At 41.2% G+C, this 16,671-nt stretch overlaps 1 protein-coding gene across 20 annotated transcripts in view; it reads right to left on the bottom strand.

The window, feature by feature from the left end:
* Positions 1-16,671, bottom strand: part of UBAP2L (ubiquitin associated protein 2 like) — a 41,066-nt gene that overhangs the window by 23,197 nt on the left and 1,198 nt on the right. For 8 of the 20 annotated variants that reach the window (XM_027613175.2, XM_027613174.2, XM_027613178.2 and 5 more), the window contains exons 2-10: positions 13,145-13,274; positions 12,375-12,452; positions 11,683-11,793; positions 7,618-7,819; positions 7,165-7,260; positions 6,491-6,536; positions 5,871-5,983; positions 3,401-3,460; positions 1,220-1,272 (exon numbers count right to left, since the gene is read on the bottom strand). In XM_027613175.2, the coding sequence (XP_027468976.1) occupies positions 1,220-1,272; positions 3,401-3,460; positions 5,871-5,983; positions 6,491-6,536; positions 7,165-7,260; positions 7,618-7,819; positions 11,683-11,793; positions 12,375-12,452; positions 13,145-13,234 (849 nt within the window). In that variant the 5' untranslated portion in view covers positions 13,235-13,274. The remainder of the gene's footprint in view (positions 1-1,219; positions 1,273-3,400; positions 3,461-5,870; positions 5,984-6,490; positions 6,537-7,164; positions 7,261-7,617; positions 7,820-11,682; positions 11,794-12,374; positions 12,453-13,144; positions 13,275-16,671) is intronic. The other 12 variants (XM_027613185.2, XM_027613184.2, XM_027613183.2 and 9 more) reach the window with 5 other exon arrangements.

Here is a 16,671-nt window from a genome sequence, read left to right as displayed (position 1 = left end):
AAAGGTTACAGCCAAGACAAAGACAGAAATAAAAGAAATTAATTCCTAGCTTTTGAGCAGTAAGGATCCAAGTACTGGTGAATTAAGGTCTTTTTAGGGATAATTTCAACAATATGCAATTTTTGCCTTAATGGTGATTTTATTACACCTAGTCTTTGCAGTACAAGACCCTAAAATTAGGTAAGCAATTTTAGGGAGTAACTTACCCTACTATTCAAAACTTGATTTGGTTTTATTTTCACTTTTTGATTAAAATCTTTTCTCTAAAAACAGGGAATCCACTCCCCCAAATATACCGTTCTCTGAAAGTTGCTTAACCAGACAAGCCAAATCTTAGAAATTATTCACAAGGCAGTCTAGCTCAGGTACAACAGAAAAGAATCACCCTCTGATGCATCTGAAATTTTAAAAACTCAGGTCTGGCAAACCAAAACAGTTTGACGTGTCACCCTCTTCCCGTATGAGCTGTCTTGCCTGAATATATACAAGTATAGGAAAGTAGACTGAAAGAGGTTAAAACAGGAGTTAATCCATCATCAATGAAAAGCAGAATTCACAAAAGCTTGACTGTAACCAAGAATCAGCAAAATTCTTTTACTCAGGTACTACACCAGTGAATTCACAGAGCTTGTTTACGTGCCACCCATGTACAAGATTTCCAAGCGGAGTCAAGCTGGAAGACAGCCAGTTCTACGTATTTGTCTCAATTACAAAGTTGGGCTTCAAGTAAGTAAAAGGGTTCCAGAACCAACCAGATTGTAAACTTGAGGACGTGGTACAGTATCTTTCACTTTGTACCCACCTCTAAGCCAATTCCAGGACCATACACCAATGCCTGAATGTGAACCAAATAACAGAACTAGCTCCGGCAGTCATGCGCCACCAGCGGCTGTTACTCAACGCACTACCTGTCTGACTCCATGTGCTGCCCTAACCCAACCACCATCTCTTCCTGGGATAAATCCGACAATCAGATATTGGACTTACACAGGTGCACTTGCCCTTTCCATAGTCTGGTTCCACAGAGTCCTGTTCATGCCCAGTCTCCTTCATATAACATATGTGAAATGTTCTGGCTCAGAACACTATTTTGGATGTAAAAGTTTTGGGTCAGAATCTTAAGGGTGAATTTTGAGGGGTAGAAACATACCCATTTTCTATCCCTAAACACCACTTAGGGATAGAAAGCACTAGTGAGGAATGACCTGGGAATACCTACATCTTCATTCCAATCTTCAGTTCCCCATTCCTCTGTTGCAGTCCTCCACGCACCTGGCAATAAAGAAAAAACAGTGAAGTAATTCTAAGTGCCAGTACAAGGCATGTGTAAAAAACACTAGCGTATTAACATTTTGGCAGCCAAAAGTGTAACCAGATTTTAGTAATCAGAAGGGATTCCTAGGCTCCAGGAGGAAAAAAAGACTATTTAGAAAGTAATACCTCAGAACACCAGGGTTTTAATAAGATTATGATTTCACACCTACTTTCAGGTTTTGTTACACACTTTTAACAGCAAAGACAGTGGGAGTGGGGAGCCGGGGGACAACAGACCCAAGGCTCCAGGCAAACTCTTAAAACCCTTCAGCCCTCCGACTTAGTGGTCAATTCAAGCAAAACGGCAGCAACCAATTTAAACCAGAATATAAACTACACCTACTCATCTGGTATGAGACAACACTGTGGGCAGTCCGGAGAGAGCAGCAAGGAGGAACACAAATAGCTGCCACACCATAGTGGACGGCAGTGAAGGACCAGCTTCCAAACTAAGGGCACGGACAACTATCTGCTATAGGGACTCAATTTAAAAATGTATACTCAGTAGCAGTCAGGTTTATAGATCTTATTGGTCTAACCCTAAGAAACCCTCATGGGTCTTGCTCTTTTCAAAAGACACAGGCCAAAACCGAGAAATCAAACGTGTCTGTTAGTTATTATCCTAACCCTAATCCTACAGAATGTGACAGCTAACCTGCCAGGGACACGGCGCAGACAATGCAGGTGCACACCCTCCTCATGGTGGTAATAATGAAGTCAGGAGAGTTTCTACAGGAAAGGTCCATCAGCAATCAAACCACCTTCCACATTCCCCTTGTTTTGCTTCATGTATACATAGATCCTCAGAAAGGGAAACTGTTCTATGAGAGCCAGGATTCCTCCCTTCAACAAGGACCACAGTAAGAAATAACCACCCGCCTACAGAAAAGGACAAGAACACTCCTTCCTTCTCTAGAACAACAGTACATATTGATTAACTCTTAAAATCTTCTTTCCAAATGGAGAAATCTTCTCAAAAGAATGAAAGTCTGCCATTCAGATATTTTACTGTCACTGAAGAGAAATATTCTAAACCTACAAAACCTGGGGCGCCTGGGTGGCTCAGTCAGTTAGGCATCTGCCTTCGGCTCGGGTCATGATCCTAGGGTTCTGGGATCAAGCCCCACATCAGGCTCCCTGCTCCGCGGGAAGCCTGCTTCTCCCTCTCCCACTCCCCCTGCTTGTGTTCCCTCTCTCGCTGTCTCTGTCAAATAAATAAAATCTTAAAATAAATAAATAAATAAATAAACCTACAGAACCCATCTGAAATTCTAGGGGCGCCTGGCTGACTCAGTCAGTAGACCATGTGACTCTTCATGCTGGGGGTCATGCGTTCAAGCCCCACATTGGGTGTGGAGAATACGTCAAAATAAAATCTTAAGGAAAAAAATGAAATTCTTCTGAACTTTTAATAATGAAAGAACCCTATTTGCTAGAGAAAAAGATATTCATTATAATACCTCTCCGAGGACATTATAACTGGACCAGGGAAATTCCAAACCACTTAATAATGGCAATGTTCTCCAAATCAAACTAAAGTCCAATCTCAGTTCAGACAAGTTACAAAGCACATTCTTCTCTCTCCCTGGTAACACTACTCTTCCTCTGCACAGACATCCATCCTGCCCTGGATAAATGGAACCCAAAATCTGTCCATATACTTAATCCTGGAGTTGGAAGTAACCTCCTATTGATAGGCTCTCTCAAGGAGGAATGTTTTCCTGCACTCTGGCGACTGCATCTGGGATGGAAAGGAGGAATGGAGATGCCTACTTGATCCCATAAGGATGTGCGGTCGTGGCCAAGAAGGCTGTACTGAGGTGGCACAAAGGAAAAGAAAGAGTGCAAAGGCTCTGAATGACAGACAAAGATTTCCATTCTGTCAGAAGACAGCAGTCAACGTAAATGTTAAATCTTCACTAATGGACAAAAATTTTTAAGAAGGAAAAACAGGCACAGAGTATGAGAGAGAAAGGCAGAAAAGGAAAAAAGCAGGACGACAGAAAAATGACATATCCACAGATATTTCAATTCATAAAAATCTATAAAAATATCCGGGGCAGTTAGGCGCCTGGATGTATCATACCAGGAGCAGTCTCAAATTTTCGGGGATAATTTGACCCCTCAACCCCAATGAAATCAAGTCCTGAAACAAAAAAGAAAAGAAAAAACAACGAATGAAATTTTGCTTATGAATGAGAACATCTGCCCCCAAAACACAATTCCCATTGTACCTGTGGATATTTTAAGGGTAGGTTTGAATTTCTTTTTAAATAAAAAAGGGAATTTGATGTTTGCTATCAGGGAAACACAAAAAGAGATCAAGCACAAAAGTCAGTTCATGCTGTGAAATTAACAATGGAAATGCATGAAGCTACACCCAACTCTTTCACATTAACAAGATGACAGCAGCATCACACAGTTTTTCATTCAGCCACAAGTCAGATTTCTGATTCTAACCTCCCAAATTTGCTATTTTCTACTCAGAAGAAATAAACACACACCTTATCATTCCTTGTTTCCAAACCAGATCCTTGCTGAAAACAGCTAAGGCTTGCATTCTAGGACTGGGACTCCATGCCTGATTTTCTATCCACAACTGAAAACAAATCCCTTAACATCTATTATTTTTTCTGCCAATGATAAAAAACCAAATACCCATGGGCGCCTGGGTGGCTCAGTCGTTAAGCAAGCGCCTGCCTTCGGCTCGGGTCATGATCCCGGCGTCCTGGGATCGGGGTCCTGGGATCAAGTCCCGCATCGGGCTCCCTGCTCTGCGGGGAGCCTGCTTCTCCCTCTCCCACTCCCCCTGCTTGTGTTCCTGCTCTCGCGCTCTCTGTCAAATAAATAAATAAAATCTTAAAAAAAAAAAAAATACCCAAGAACTAGAGCTCAGAAACGGTAACTTTTGTTAATCTGACTGCTACCACTGCCTCTACAAAACAATCAAGAGATGAAGAGCAACTCTGTGCCTCCAAAGTAATAAAATACATTTCTTAACCAAATGGTCTAGGGAATTAAACAGATCTCCATCTTGTCAGTGACTCAACTTCAGCCTCCACCAATGGGAAAACTGTATTCAAAATCCATTTATAAAATAGTGTGTTAAACAAAAAGCAAATAACATTCAGGACCTAAAGTAAAACATCTTGTGGGCAGTAGATGAACTGTTTGTGCCAAAGACCCTCCTAAAGACAGAGATAAAAATCAATGATCTTGGGGCGCGTGGGTGGCTCAGTTGGTTAAGCGACTGCCTTCGGCTCAGGTCATGATCCTGGAGTCCCGGGATTGAGTCCCGCATCGGGCTCCCTGCTCAGCAGGGGGTCTGCTTCTCCCTCTGACCTTCCTCTCTCTCGTGCTCTCTACCATTCTCTCTCTCTCTCTCTCAATAAATAAATAAAATCTTTAAAAAAAAAAAAAAGATCAATGATCTTTGAAAAGGGGCAAGGCAAGTAAACGGATAAGGAGTCAAAGAGCCTAATGCATGCTCTACTATTGAAATCATTCCCCCCTTTACAGGAGAAAAGGGTCTCAAGCTCTCCATGTGTTGGCTCAGCCATAAGGAAGTTAGTGATCTCATAAGAATAAAAGACGCTGGAGCCTAAAAGGGGGGGGGGGGGTAAAGTATCTTTTACTCCCAAACACCTCTTGATATATCCCACAAGCCTAAAATATCCTTAAAGAGGGGCGCCTGGGTGGCTCAGTTGTTAGGCATCTGCCTTTGGCTCAGGTCATGATCCCGGGGTCCTGGGATCGAGCCCCGCATCGGGCTCCCTGCTCCGCGGGAAGCCTGCTTCTCCCTCTCTCACTCCCCCTGCTCGTGTTCCCTCTCTTGCTGTGTCTGTCAAATAAAATCAATAAAATCTTAAAAAAAAAATCCTTAAATATATACACCCTACCCAGATACAGATACCAAAGTCAGCTAATGACAACAAAAAAATCTTATTCAAATCCCTTGATATTCTTCCATGCTCAGAAGACTATCCAATAAATAGAGCTAGTAAGATACAATTTCCTTTTTCCCCACTGAGGTTTTCCAAAAATGAAGGGAAAAAAGATATTCTTATCTCAATGCCAAAAAACAATTAAGCTGTCAGTGGGCTTTGATTCTGGGCCTTGTTCACCTCTACAAGTAGTGGCTTGATTAATTGTGGATACCTTTTCAGAAAGCAAAGCTAGACACCCTAACAGAAACCCTAAGAAATACACCTGGACCTAAGAGCAGCCAGGGCGACAGAGAGGACAGGGGCTCTGAGTCCAACAATTCTGAGTTCAAATACTAGCAGATTTCAACCACACTTTCAGTGTGCTTGTCATCTGCAGATGGCGACTAGCGTCAATCTCCCAGAAGAGTGGTGAAGACCAGGTGAAGCAGCGCACGAAGTGCCCACAGGCACAGAGTCAGGGAAGAGAATAGACACGGTATTTCAATGGCCAGCTCTAGCTCCCCTATCTCTGCGCCCAAAACCCGTCCCTCTACTTCTTAGTATGACGATAACCTCACAGTAATTATTTCCTTCGGTTCCAGAGGCGAGAAACAACAAACAGTCACTCACTCGTCCCGTCATCTGGTTCGAAGTGGCCAGTGTTGTTCCACGTGTTGCCGCTACTATTGCCGCAGTTATCATCGGTGCCGGCCGGCTCTGCATAGTCAGCTGGGTTAAAGGTTCTGGGGGTGGGGAGAAAGCTTAAGAGAGTCTCTGACCTTTAAGCAACACCAGCAAAAAATTAACTCGGGGGGGGCCACAAGAACCTTGCCTTTTCCCTATTACAAACCAACACAGCCCCATTCTACAATCCTATATATGTCTACTTTCCTCACTTACCAGCCTACCTAAAATTCTATGGTATAATCTCAATTTATATCTACACTTTATTCTGGATTAGGACGTCAAGAATCATAATAAAATCCACGTGAAATTTTGGAAAACAGCAGGTATATGCATTCAAATGAAGCTATGAGATAGAGATAATGACCCAAGTGGTGAACATTTACCTCTAAGCCCGAAGTCTACATACCTATCTGAATAAACGGTCTAGAAACCTTTCTGATCACAGTTCGGTTAAAGCTGCCTATTATCCTCAAGATACCAGGATATTAGCCCCTCTAGAATATTATAGTGATGCTTAGGGGGAAAAAATTTAAAGATTTTGGCATCAAATCAATGAAACTTACCCCATTCCTTGAGCAGAAAACCTTCCTCCTCGTCTACCAGAGCCACCTAAAGAAAAAGAGAAGGAGAGAGAAATACTTTAGAAGTTGATATAAAACTGGGCGCCTGGGTGGCTCAGATGGTTAAGCGTCTGCCTTCGGCTCAGGTCATGATCCCAGGGTCCTGGGATCAAGTCCCGCATCGGGCTCCCTGCTCCTTGGGAGCCTGCTTCTCCCTCTGCCTCTCTCTCTCTCTGTCTCTCATGAATAAATAAATAAAATCTTTAAAAAAAAAAGAAAAAAAAGAAGTTGATATAAAACTACCTTGCCAACTGAGGCAACTCTGGAATAGTTAAGTGGTTGATATTATTAGATGTTCTTTCTCTCACCTCACAGTGTAGTTAATATACAACAGCAGGACAATCATTCCTATTGATAGATTTTTCCCTTGCTAACCAAACTGCTGGGTCCTTAAGCAAATACATTAACATCAACAATAAAGACTAAAGAAAATGACACCTACCTTTCTTTCTCACTACCCCACTCAGCAATCTCTAGAATTTGCATGACATCTCAACAATTAATATAATAAGATGCCATGTGAATTTGCTTGTTTTCAAATAAAAGTAGACCCCTATAGAACAAATAAGAGTATCCTGCCCCCAATATGCACCCCCACCCCCCAAGAAATTGATCACCTCTGCCTCGGCCACGTCCTCTTCTGCCTCTTTCTGTGCCTCTTCCAGAAGGCCCTCCACTCTTGGTGCCATCTAATCCATTTTCCTGACCCCGAACTGAAATTAAAAACACAGCCAGAGCAGAGTCAGTGGAATTTATGTAAATATGTAAATGGCATGTATAGATGGTGGTAGGGAGACAAAAACAAGGAAGAGAAAATGAGCTGGAAGGATGGGACATGATGGTTACTAGGGGAAAGGTGATGAACCACGACAGAGAGCTGGAAGTCAGACAACTTTACAAATGACTGCAGGCTAATTTCATGCCAAACTGGTAGCTAGAAAATGCTACATGTAGAGATACCAAGGTCTCAGAATAAACGGTGGCAAGAAAAAAATCAAAAGGATGATACTATGGTTACTAGGTCCAGCTTAGCAAGGTCCTGACATCCCTGAAGTCCAGACATTACTGACCAACAGCTGGTTTTGTTAAAGCCCCATGCATACACTCTCGTCCACGGCTGGCACCTCTCCCTCGTCTTGGTGGCCCACCACGTCGCCGACTATAGTCTCTGTCACGGTCTCGATTTTCTTTGCCTTCCTCGTTGGATTCCGTTTGGCCACCATCCTTCTGTCCTGAGACGCCCTTCTTCTTCCCGACCATCTCCCACGAATGCTAAAGAAGAGCAGAGCATTCACGTCTAATCAATATGGATTGCTATCGGGAAACCAAAGATAAAAGCTGGGAAAACTGTTAACCATTCTCCTCTCATCATCCAAGTCTAAGATACTTCCACTCATTTATGTCTGTTTAAATGGAGGGTACAGACAAGAATCTCAATACAAATTCTATACCTATCACTGCAAAACGGAAGTCCTTTTTTGTAGGGGAGGTGCTTATAGCTAATGGATTGCAGGGATCACTTCCAAAAGAATTGCCAAGATCTGGATCCAGTGTAGTCACCTGGCAGATTAGTCAAAGGACCTAGTTATTGGTCCCTAACTTTCAAGGGTGTTTCCTGAGCTGAAAATATTAATTCCTTTGGATTCAGTGGCTCTTAACTTTTTATAATCTTATTCATGTCAAAGCAAAAAAGAACTAAAAATTTCTAAAGGTTAACTTTGAATTCAGAATGAACGAACAGGATTTGACTCTTGGGCACATTCCCTAATCAAGCAACTCAAAATTTAGGAGGAAAACAATTATACCTACTCCTCACCGCCCACCCCCCCAACCACACTCCCTGACATGCAACAGTTTCCTTTGCTAAAAAGACCAAGTAGCAGTCAGGACCAAGGCACAGCCCTGGCCCTGAGACATGTGGACTATAGGAAGCATTCCATTCCAGGTTTTACACACTGTATTCTCCCTATAGTTCCTAAACTGATATAGTCCAATTAAACTTTCCCCAAAGCAGAATAATCTAGGATTCATTCCAGACTGCAGGACAGAAAATTTGTGATAAGGAGGAAGCTAAACCGTCTTGCAAAAACCTCATCCCTCAGGAAATGAGTTTTATAAGTCTGAAGTTTTTAAAAACACACCCCTTGATTCACACATATTTTGCAGAAAATATGTACAAATAAAAATTCCCAAACACCAAGACTACCAAATCTTTACAACCCTAGTTACCATCTTACTCAAACAACAATGACCCAGGGCTCAGCAACAGCTATCCAATATCTAATAACTTCCAAGAATACGGACAAAGTATATATGAAATGACTACTAATTTTTCCAGGGCTGATAATATTATGGTCATATAGAATATCCTCCTTCAAGGGAAGCATCCTGCAGAGTATTTTATTCATGATGACTGTAACTTGCTTCCAAATAATTCCAGTGTCCATCAATGGATGAATAAACAAAATGTGGCATTTACATATAATGGAATATCGTTCAGCCTTAAAAAGGAGTGAAATTCTGACACATGGGCACACTATGGATAAACTCTGAAAACACTACGCCAAGTAAGAAGACATTAAAAAAAACAAATACTGTAGGGTTCCACTTACATGAGGTACCTAGAATAGACACATTCATAGACACAGAAAACAGAAGAGGTTACCAGGAGCTGGGAAGACGGGGGAAAGGGGAAGTTATTGTTTAAGAGAATTTGTTTGGAAAATAAAAAAGTCCCAGAAATGCACAATGCTATGGGTTGCACAACACCATCAGTGTACTTAATGCCCCTGAATTGTACACTTAAAAATGGTTAAAATGATAGATTTTAAATATATTTTATAATTTTAAAAAAATGTTTTTAAGTTAAAAACTCAGCTTAAGGGCGCCTGGGTGGCTTAGTCGTTAAGCATCTGCCCTCGGCTCAGGTCATGATCCCAGGGTCCTGGGATCGAGCCCCACATAGGGCTCCCTGCTCGGTGGGAAGCCTGCTTCTCCCTCTCCCGCTCCCCCTGCTTGTGTTCCTGCTCTCGCTATCTCTGTCTCTGTCAAATAAATAAATAAAATCTTAAAAAAAAAAAAAAAAATCAGCTTGGGCGCCTGGGTGGCTCAGTCGTTAAGTGTCTGCCTTCGGCTCAGGTCATGATTCCAGGGTCCTAGGATCGAGTCCCACACTGGGCTCCCTGCTCCGCGGGAAGCCTGCTTCTCCCTCTCCCACTCCCCCTGCTTGTGTTCCTGCTCTTGCTATGTCTCTCCCTGTCAAATAAATAAATAAAATCTTTAAAAAAAATCAGCTTAAAATTATAGCAAAATCATAACCATAATTCTAAAGAATCTACAATAGTTCACTAATAATTTTTTAAAAGATTAAGTATCCACCCAGGACTTGGCAGCTCCTTGCTGCCTACTCTTCCAGTCCAAGCTCCTTCCACACTACAGCTGGTGGGTCATTTTATGCTCACAGTAGCTTCAATTCATAAGTTATAGTACCTCTATTATAACTAAACCTGCATCAGAAACCCTGGAAACTAGACTCAAAACAGTTAGCTTTCAGAGTTTTCAGCTAATCTGTCTCAAAACCTGGCAAGTTTCAGAAACCTGTCATCTTTTCCCTTCTCTATGGTATGTATCAGCTGCTGGCACTACCCGAGTTCTATAAGGAAAAGGAATTACTATGGTCTTCCCAAAGGCACTGCCAGTTTTCTGATATGATCTCATCCACCCAAATACATCCAACATCCCTTGGCAGTTGATACTACTCCCCACTGGTTTCACTAGCAGCTGGTTTACTTGTGGCATAAGCTTATATTCTCCAGTTTATTTTCCTTTTCTGATACCGTGGAAAGTTAGATTTGGAGCATTAGGCAGAAGATGCTGGAAGGTGAAACAAAATGTGACTTGAAGGAGGGAGGGAGGGAGGGAGGGAGGGAGGGAGGGAGGGAGGGAGGGAGGAAGGAAGGAATCCAGATTTTAAGTCATGAGTTGTCCCACCTCTTCCCCCAACCCAAAAATCTTGCAGACAATTATTCTAGTAAACTCAAAGTGAGCCAAAGGCACTCTTATCTGATTACCCAAACAGTAATTTTCAAGTAAGACCAATAATGTAAAATCTAAGACCACACTTTTTTTTTTCAAGTAAACTTTACACCCAACATGGGGCTTGAACTCACGACCCTGAAATCAAGAGTCGCCTGCTCCCGACTGAGCCAGCCAAGCTCCCTTAAGACCACATTTTTGAAGAGAAAAAACCACAAATTTAAGTTTAATGACTAAAAAAAGTTTTCCACTATTATTTCCTATTGTCTCAAGGAAACTGCCAAACCTCCAACATTTAGCAAATGTGACACTGTAATACCAATAAGCTGATCTCTCTAAGGGTGAACTCTGGTTATCTATCCCAACCAAAGATCCCCAGTGTAAGACCAAGTAAATGAAAATTACTTTAAGATACACTGCTCATTAAAACAATAAAGTTCTCTGCTAAGCACCACAGGAAAATCCCAAAGGTTAGTAAGGCAGAACCCCTGTTCTTAAGGGACTTAACAATTTGGGACAATGATAGGACAAGCACAAAAATACAAGGATCTCATTAAGTGGAAAGGAGAAGAGGTGAAATTCTAGGGCAAGAGGTCCTCCAAGATATCCCCTATCATCTCCAGGGACGGTCAAAAGGCTGTTAACACTCTCTCTGCTACCTCAACAGAAATAGGTTCAAGCAATGAAAATGTATTGTAAAAGGTGACACTGATGAGAATGTCTTGAAATCAGAATTCACTAGTTTGTGTGACTTATTCAACAGCAATAAAACTGGTGAGCAGAGTATTCTGATTAGTAACTAAGGCTGACACATAACATCTCTAATTCAGACTAACCCAGTCTGGAAAACCATAGTTAGCCTAGAATGAATAATTTATTCTAAGCAAAATAAAAGAGACAGATTTTATGTTTTCTTCTACTTATTGTATAAATTTGAAGTATTTGCAACCCACAGCAAACGATCGCCAGGACAGTTCTCTGCTCCATTTGGAGAATAAGGTACTCTCCTTTAAGTTGAGTTACTCCACTTGCTATTTTTAGAATATTCTGAGCTTCTGAGCCAGGGACCCACTTTCTAGAACGCTCTATTAACACTCTACCGTATCTGGGTTTCCTTCCAGTAGGACATTGATGGCTCTGTTGACATCTCCATTGCAGTCATGCAAAGCAATGACACATTCATCCTGGTTCTTGCCTGTGATATCAATCAACTGAAAGAAAAAGATCAGCAACCATCATGAACAAGCTTGCACTCCTCACAAAAGGAAACCAGGTGAGCAAGAGAAAGGGGAGAAGACACCAGCTGAGTCTGAAGGACCCCAGGCTTAAAAAAGCAGAATGTGCAGAATTTTGGTATTCTAGTTCAATAAGCAAAATATTACCACCTCTGATTAGGGATGGGGACAAAAGTATTTATAAAACAATCAAACAATAAAGTATCTAATAAACAATCAAACCCAGAAGCACATAGGCTTCAGCCTACCATGAATTTCTACAATTCCTAGATGGCACAACGCTCAAAGTTGCTATAAAAATGGCATCAACAAAGTCATCCGATAAATAAGAAGTTAAAATTAAGATAAACCTTTTCGAACAAGGTAGCTGTCCAAAGGGGGACGGTGAATCAGACAACAAAAGCATTCACTTACTGGCTTAACCTATTTTATTTCCGGTTATAATTCTTTTAATACCTACAAGCCCGAAGTACCCTGGTGGCGATATATGACATTTAACTATGCTTTAATCCTGATGTCTTTCCCCATGGCTTATAGCAAATCAGCGACACACTCACTTGTTTCACCTTTTCCTCAAAGTCAGCATCATTATGGTCTGAAATCATCTGTGCAAGTCGAATTTGTTCCGCAGTGGCCTAGGAATTAAGACAAGTTCAAGAAAGCATGAACAAAAGACAACAGTTTAGAAAAGAGGGACCTATGTAGTCAATAATCCACCCCACCTCCCAGCCCAATTTCCTTCTCCTTGTTACAAATGACCATGTAGTAAAACACTAACAGCGATTAAGGTGCCTAAATTTGCAAAATGACAAAAAAATAAACACTGAAGCTAGTAGTATTCCACTCTACGATCCCTAAAAAACCAGGGAGCTTTTCCACCAATGTTCACAGTTAAAGAAGCTCCCATTTGGGGATCAGAGCACCTCTTTGAAACATTTTGTGCCTTAAATAATTCACATTTATTTGCAAAGTCATGTGTAAACCCTGTTCCTGTTTCTGCAAGGACCAATGCCACCCCTTTATCTCTAGGGCTGAGAATAACATAAGATTTAGTCTGAGGGAAATGCTACCTTAGAGATACAAAGCACAGACAAGACCCATTCTTTCCAAGTCTTATAATGCAGTATTAAACAACAAAAAGCAAGCATAGTGCATCATAGCATATCATTAACAGTCATCAGACCCTAAGTAAAAACAGCCAAGTACTAGAAAACAAGAATAAAAAACCCAAACCAAGAATCCAAAACACAGAATGATGCTGCACTGGATGGAAACCAGTATCAACCAGCAATGCTACTAATAAATCCATATCCCTTGAGTTCTTTACCTGTGGCCGCTGCTTGTGCTGTGTCTGGTTTTGGTTTTGAGGTTGTTCCCAGTTTCCCCGGGCTCGGTTAGTGCCCACCGACGTCATCATTTACAGTATATACAAATAACAGTATTTACAAGGTAGAATACTGAAAGATTTAAAAAATAACAATTTAGATGTTAAATGCAGGCAAAATATGTTTTCAAGCTCTCTTTCACCAGCATCTTCACCACTTTCATTTCTTTAAAAGCAACAAACCAAGAAAATTCATCTGTTCTTAAGACATATTTAGCTTGATAAATTCCTTAAGGAACAATGGCTGTTCATCCATTTCTGTAGAACAAGAAATACATAAAAGTATGTGTTAAGTGAGGGTTTTTGTTTTTTTTTTTTTTTTTAAGTTATGGGCACAGTTTGGTTACTAGTCCCCTATACACGGACTTTGTGAAGTTTTGTTATCTTGATAGCAAGTAAAACAACGTTAATAATCAAAAGCCTTCGGGCGCCTGGGTGGCTCAGTTGGTTAAGCGACTGCCTTCGGCTCAGGTCATGATCCTGGAGTCCTGGGATCGAGTCCCACATCGGGCTCCCTGCACAGCAGGGAGTCTGCTTCTCCCTCTGACCCTCTTCCCTCTCGTGCTATCTCTCATTCTCTCTCTCTCAAATAAATACTTAAAAAAAAATAATCAAAAGCCTTCTACACAGAAATATCTGAAGTCCCTTTGACAGAAGGAAAGATAATCAGCAAAACCTGGAAACAAAAGCCTTCCAGGAAGGGGATTAGTCTATACTCCAAACAAGTAAGAACAATTTAAAATACTGTACTGTGTACCTATGAAAACAGTCCTACCTCCCTTACAACCAGTTTATATAAGTTGCATGCGACTTCCATCACTTGGGAAAGGACAAGCTCAAGTCTAGCCTTTCTCCCTCAAGTTGCATCTCTCCTCATGCAGTGGGAGCTTCTATAACCTTCAACAAAGCAAGTATTAGCCCCAGCGACTGCTCAGAATCTCAGTTCCCTGGATAATTCCAACACACTGTTTTTGCAGCAACTTCTGTCGACCTCCTAGTCCACAGTTCCCAGGCACCAGAAATGCAAACACTCTTTACCACTCACCTTAATATACAGAGAATCCCAAATCTGTCCCATACCAAAAGCACCTAGCACACAGTTTTATTTGGATTCAGAAAGGGCTTCTAGGATTATCATTTAATTAAAAAAAAAATTTTTTTTTTTTTAAAGAAGAGTTGAGATTTTTTTTTTTAAGGTTTTACTTATTTGAGAGAGAGAGAAAGCACAAGCCAGGGGAGCGGCAGGCAGAGGGAGAGGGAGAAGCAGGCTCTCCACTGAGCAGGGAGCCCGATGTGGGGCTCGATCCCAGGACCCTGAGATCATGACCTGAGCCCAAGGCAGATGCCTAGCCAAGAGAGACACACAGGTGCCCCTAGGATTATCATTTTAAACTCGAGACATTATTGCCAGCAATGGGACTCTGTTGAGTCTTTAAAGAGACAGAGAACAAGCAGGGCCTTCCCAAAACCAGAATGGTTTCTGTTATTAACAGTTCTAGCAAGCTAGGATTCTCCTGAACTTAAGTTCCCTCATTCATACTTTGCTTTATAACACAACCTCAGCGGCTGCATTTAGTAAACAAAGAAAATATCCACCATACGATAGAGCGCTCAAAATAAGACTGGGGCGCTCAAAATAACACGTTACTCTGCACTGTTTTATTCCCTCCCAAAGAGGCTAAGTTTATATTTTCTGCTCTAAATGTAATTTTTTTCATTAATGAAACTTTATATGGGTAATGCTAGACTGCCCAAAAGACACCGATGAATTTGAGGGAGAGGTAGGTTGGGCTTCTAACGAAATATAGAAGGATTATTAGGGAAGTGAATTTCACTGGTTTTTCAGGTCACAAAGAAAGCTAACTTTCCTGAGGATAAATTCTTCACCAAGTTGGATCAACAGTCTGCATACGTCTTTGTTTTTGATACAGTATTAAGAATTTAAGAGTTTTACATTCTCTATCACCAAAATTTTTAAAGAAATCTCAGAGCTAATTCTTTAACCACTACCTCTTCTCCCTACACACATGCACATGTGCACACAAAAGCCTGTAAATATTTCTAGCTAGTACAGGATTATTTGCTACACAGTAGTCCATTTACCCAGACTGGCATTATAGCCAAGTTTCAGCACTCACAAAAAAACAAGTGTTCTTTAACCAGTACCCCTGGACTCAAATCAAAAGGAAAAATTAAAACTAGACGAAAACTATTATACTTAATAATTGGCTCTAAAATGAATTTCTAATGCGAATAAATGCTCCTGTAACTTACAAATATTGACTGCTTTCTACTTCACTTATGATTTCACCTTACAAGCATAAGTTAATACTACAAATATGAATCGCATGACTAGCAATATGGATGACTACACATATTGTACCCGTGTAAATATATTAAAAAGTCATCTTGAAAGCCACATAATTACTGAGGAAAAATCCTGATCAGTCAGGCTGTTAACTTCCATTTCTTTCTTACAAGTGCTTTGAAATGTGTGACTAAGAAATTTTTACCACCTACGTAGTAACAACACTGAGCGACAGGTCAAAAGTAAGTGATCTGGGATGGATCACCAGAGGGCACAAAATTAGTAGCCTTTTAGTAGCAAGCAGACACACACACCTAGAGTTATCACAGTGGAGGGGGGGAATCTTAAGTACTTTTCCTTAGAAAATAAAAATATTTACAGGAAACACACGAGAAGTGCTGGGAGACCAAGGGAACAGTGCAGGAACAAATACTGGTTTCAACACAGGAGTGCCCCTGACCATCTTTTGAAAACCAGCTACTTGAAAAAATAGCCAGAGAAATTTTACGGAAAAAAATAAATAACAAGTATTTATTGAGTATCTACTATGTGTCCAGTATTTTAGGAAATACAAAAGCAGTATGACTTGCTTGCTGCCCTCAGGGAGCTTACAATCTAAGTTGAAAAAACAATTCAGACACTCTGAAGCTGGACTGGGTAAGTAAGGCTCGCTCGCTACCCGTAACAGAACTACTAATTCCCCTGGATGCTTTGTAGAAATGACCCCAGTATCCCCTTCTCCGTATACTCGACTCTAATGGTAAGAAGAGTACTTGCCAGTGAGGACACATTTAGCAAAGAGGGGCTTCAAAAATCAGAAACAAAACAGTACATTTTAAGGTCTTTCATCGTTAGTTCCGGGCCAGCAATACTTGCTGTTCACAACGGAAATAATCACTGGCACCGTCTACTCTTTTAAGGACAATGGTGTAGGATCTCAAAGCAGTTTTGCCAAGCCATACATAACTAACGCGTTTCCGTCCCCCAGTAAGGCTGGTTGGCACTGACCCCCATCACCTCCCGGCAAGTCCCATCACACATCCCCCAAGCAGGACATGGGCGGTGAAAGGTGGATGGAGAGGACACAAAAAAAGCACTTCTCCACCTAACACTCAGGGACAGTCAAAGGCGAAAACGGTAACAATGACAACAAAAAAGGCCT

This window comes from Zalophus californianus, chromosome 10, assembly GCF_009762305.2.
Source record: "Zalophus californianus isolate mZalCal1 chromosome 10, mZalCal1.pri.v2, whole genome shotgun sequence".
Classification (NCBI taxonomy): Eukaryota; Metazoa; Chordata; class Mammalia; order Carnivora; family Otariidae; genus Zalophus; species Zalophus californianus.
This window is presented reverse-complemented; position numbering and strand designations above follow the sequence as displayed.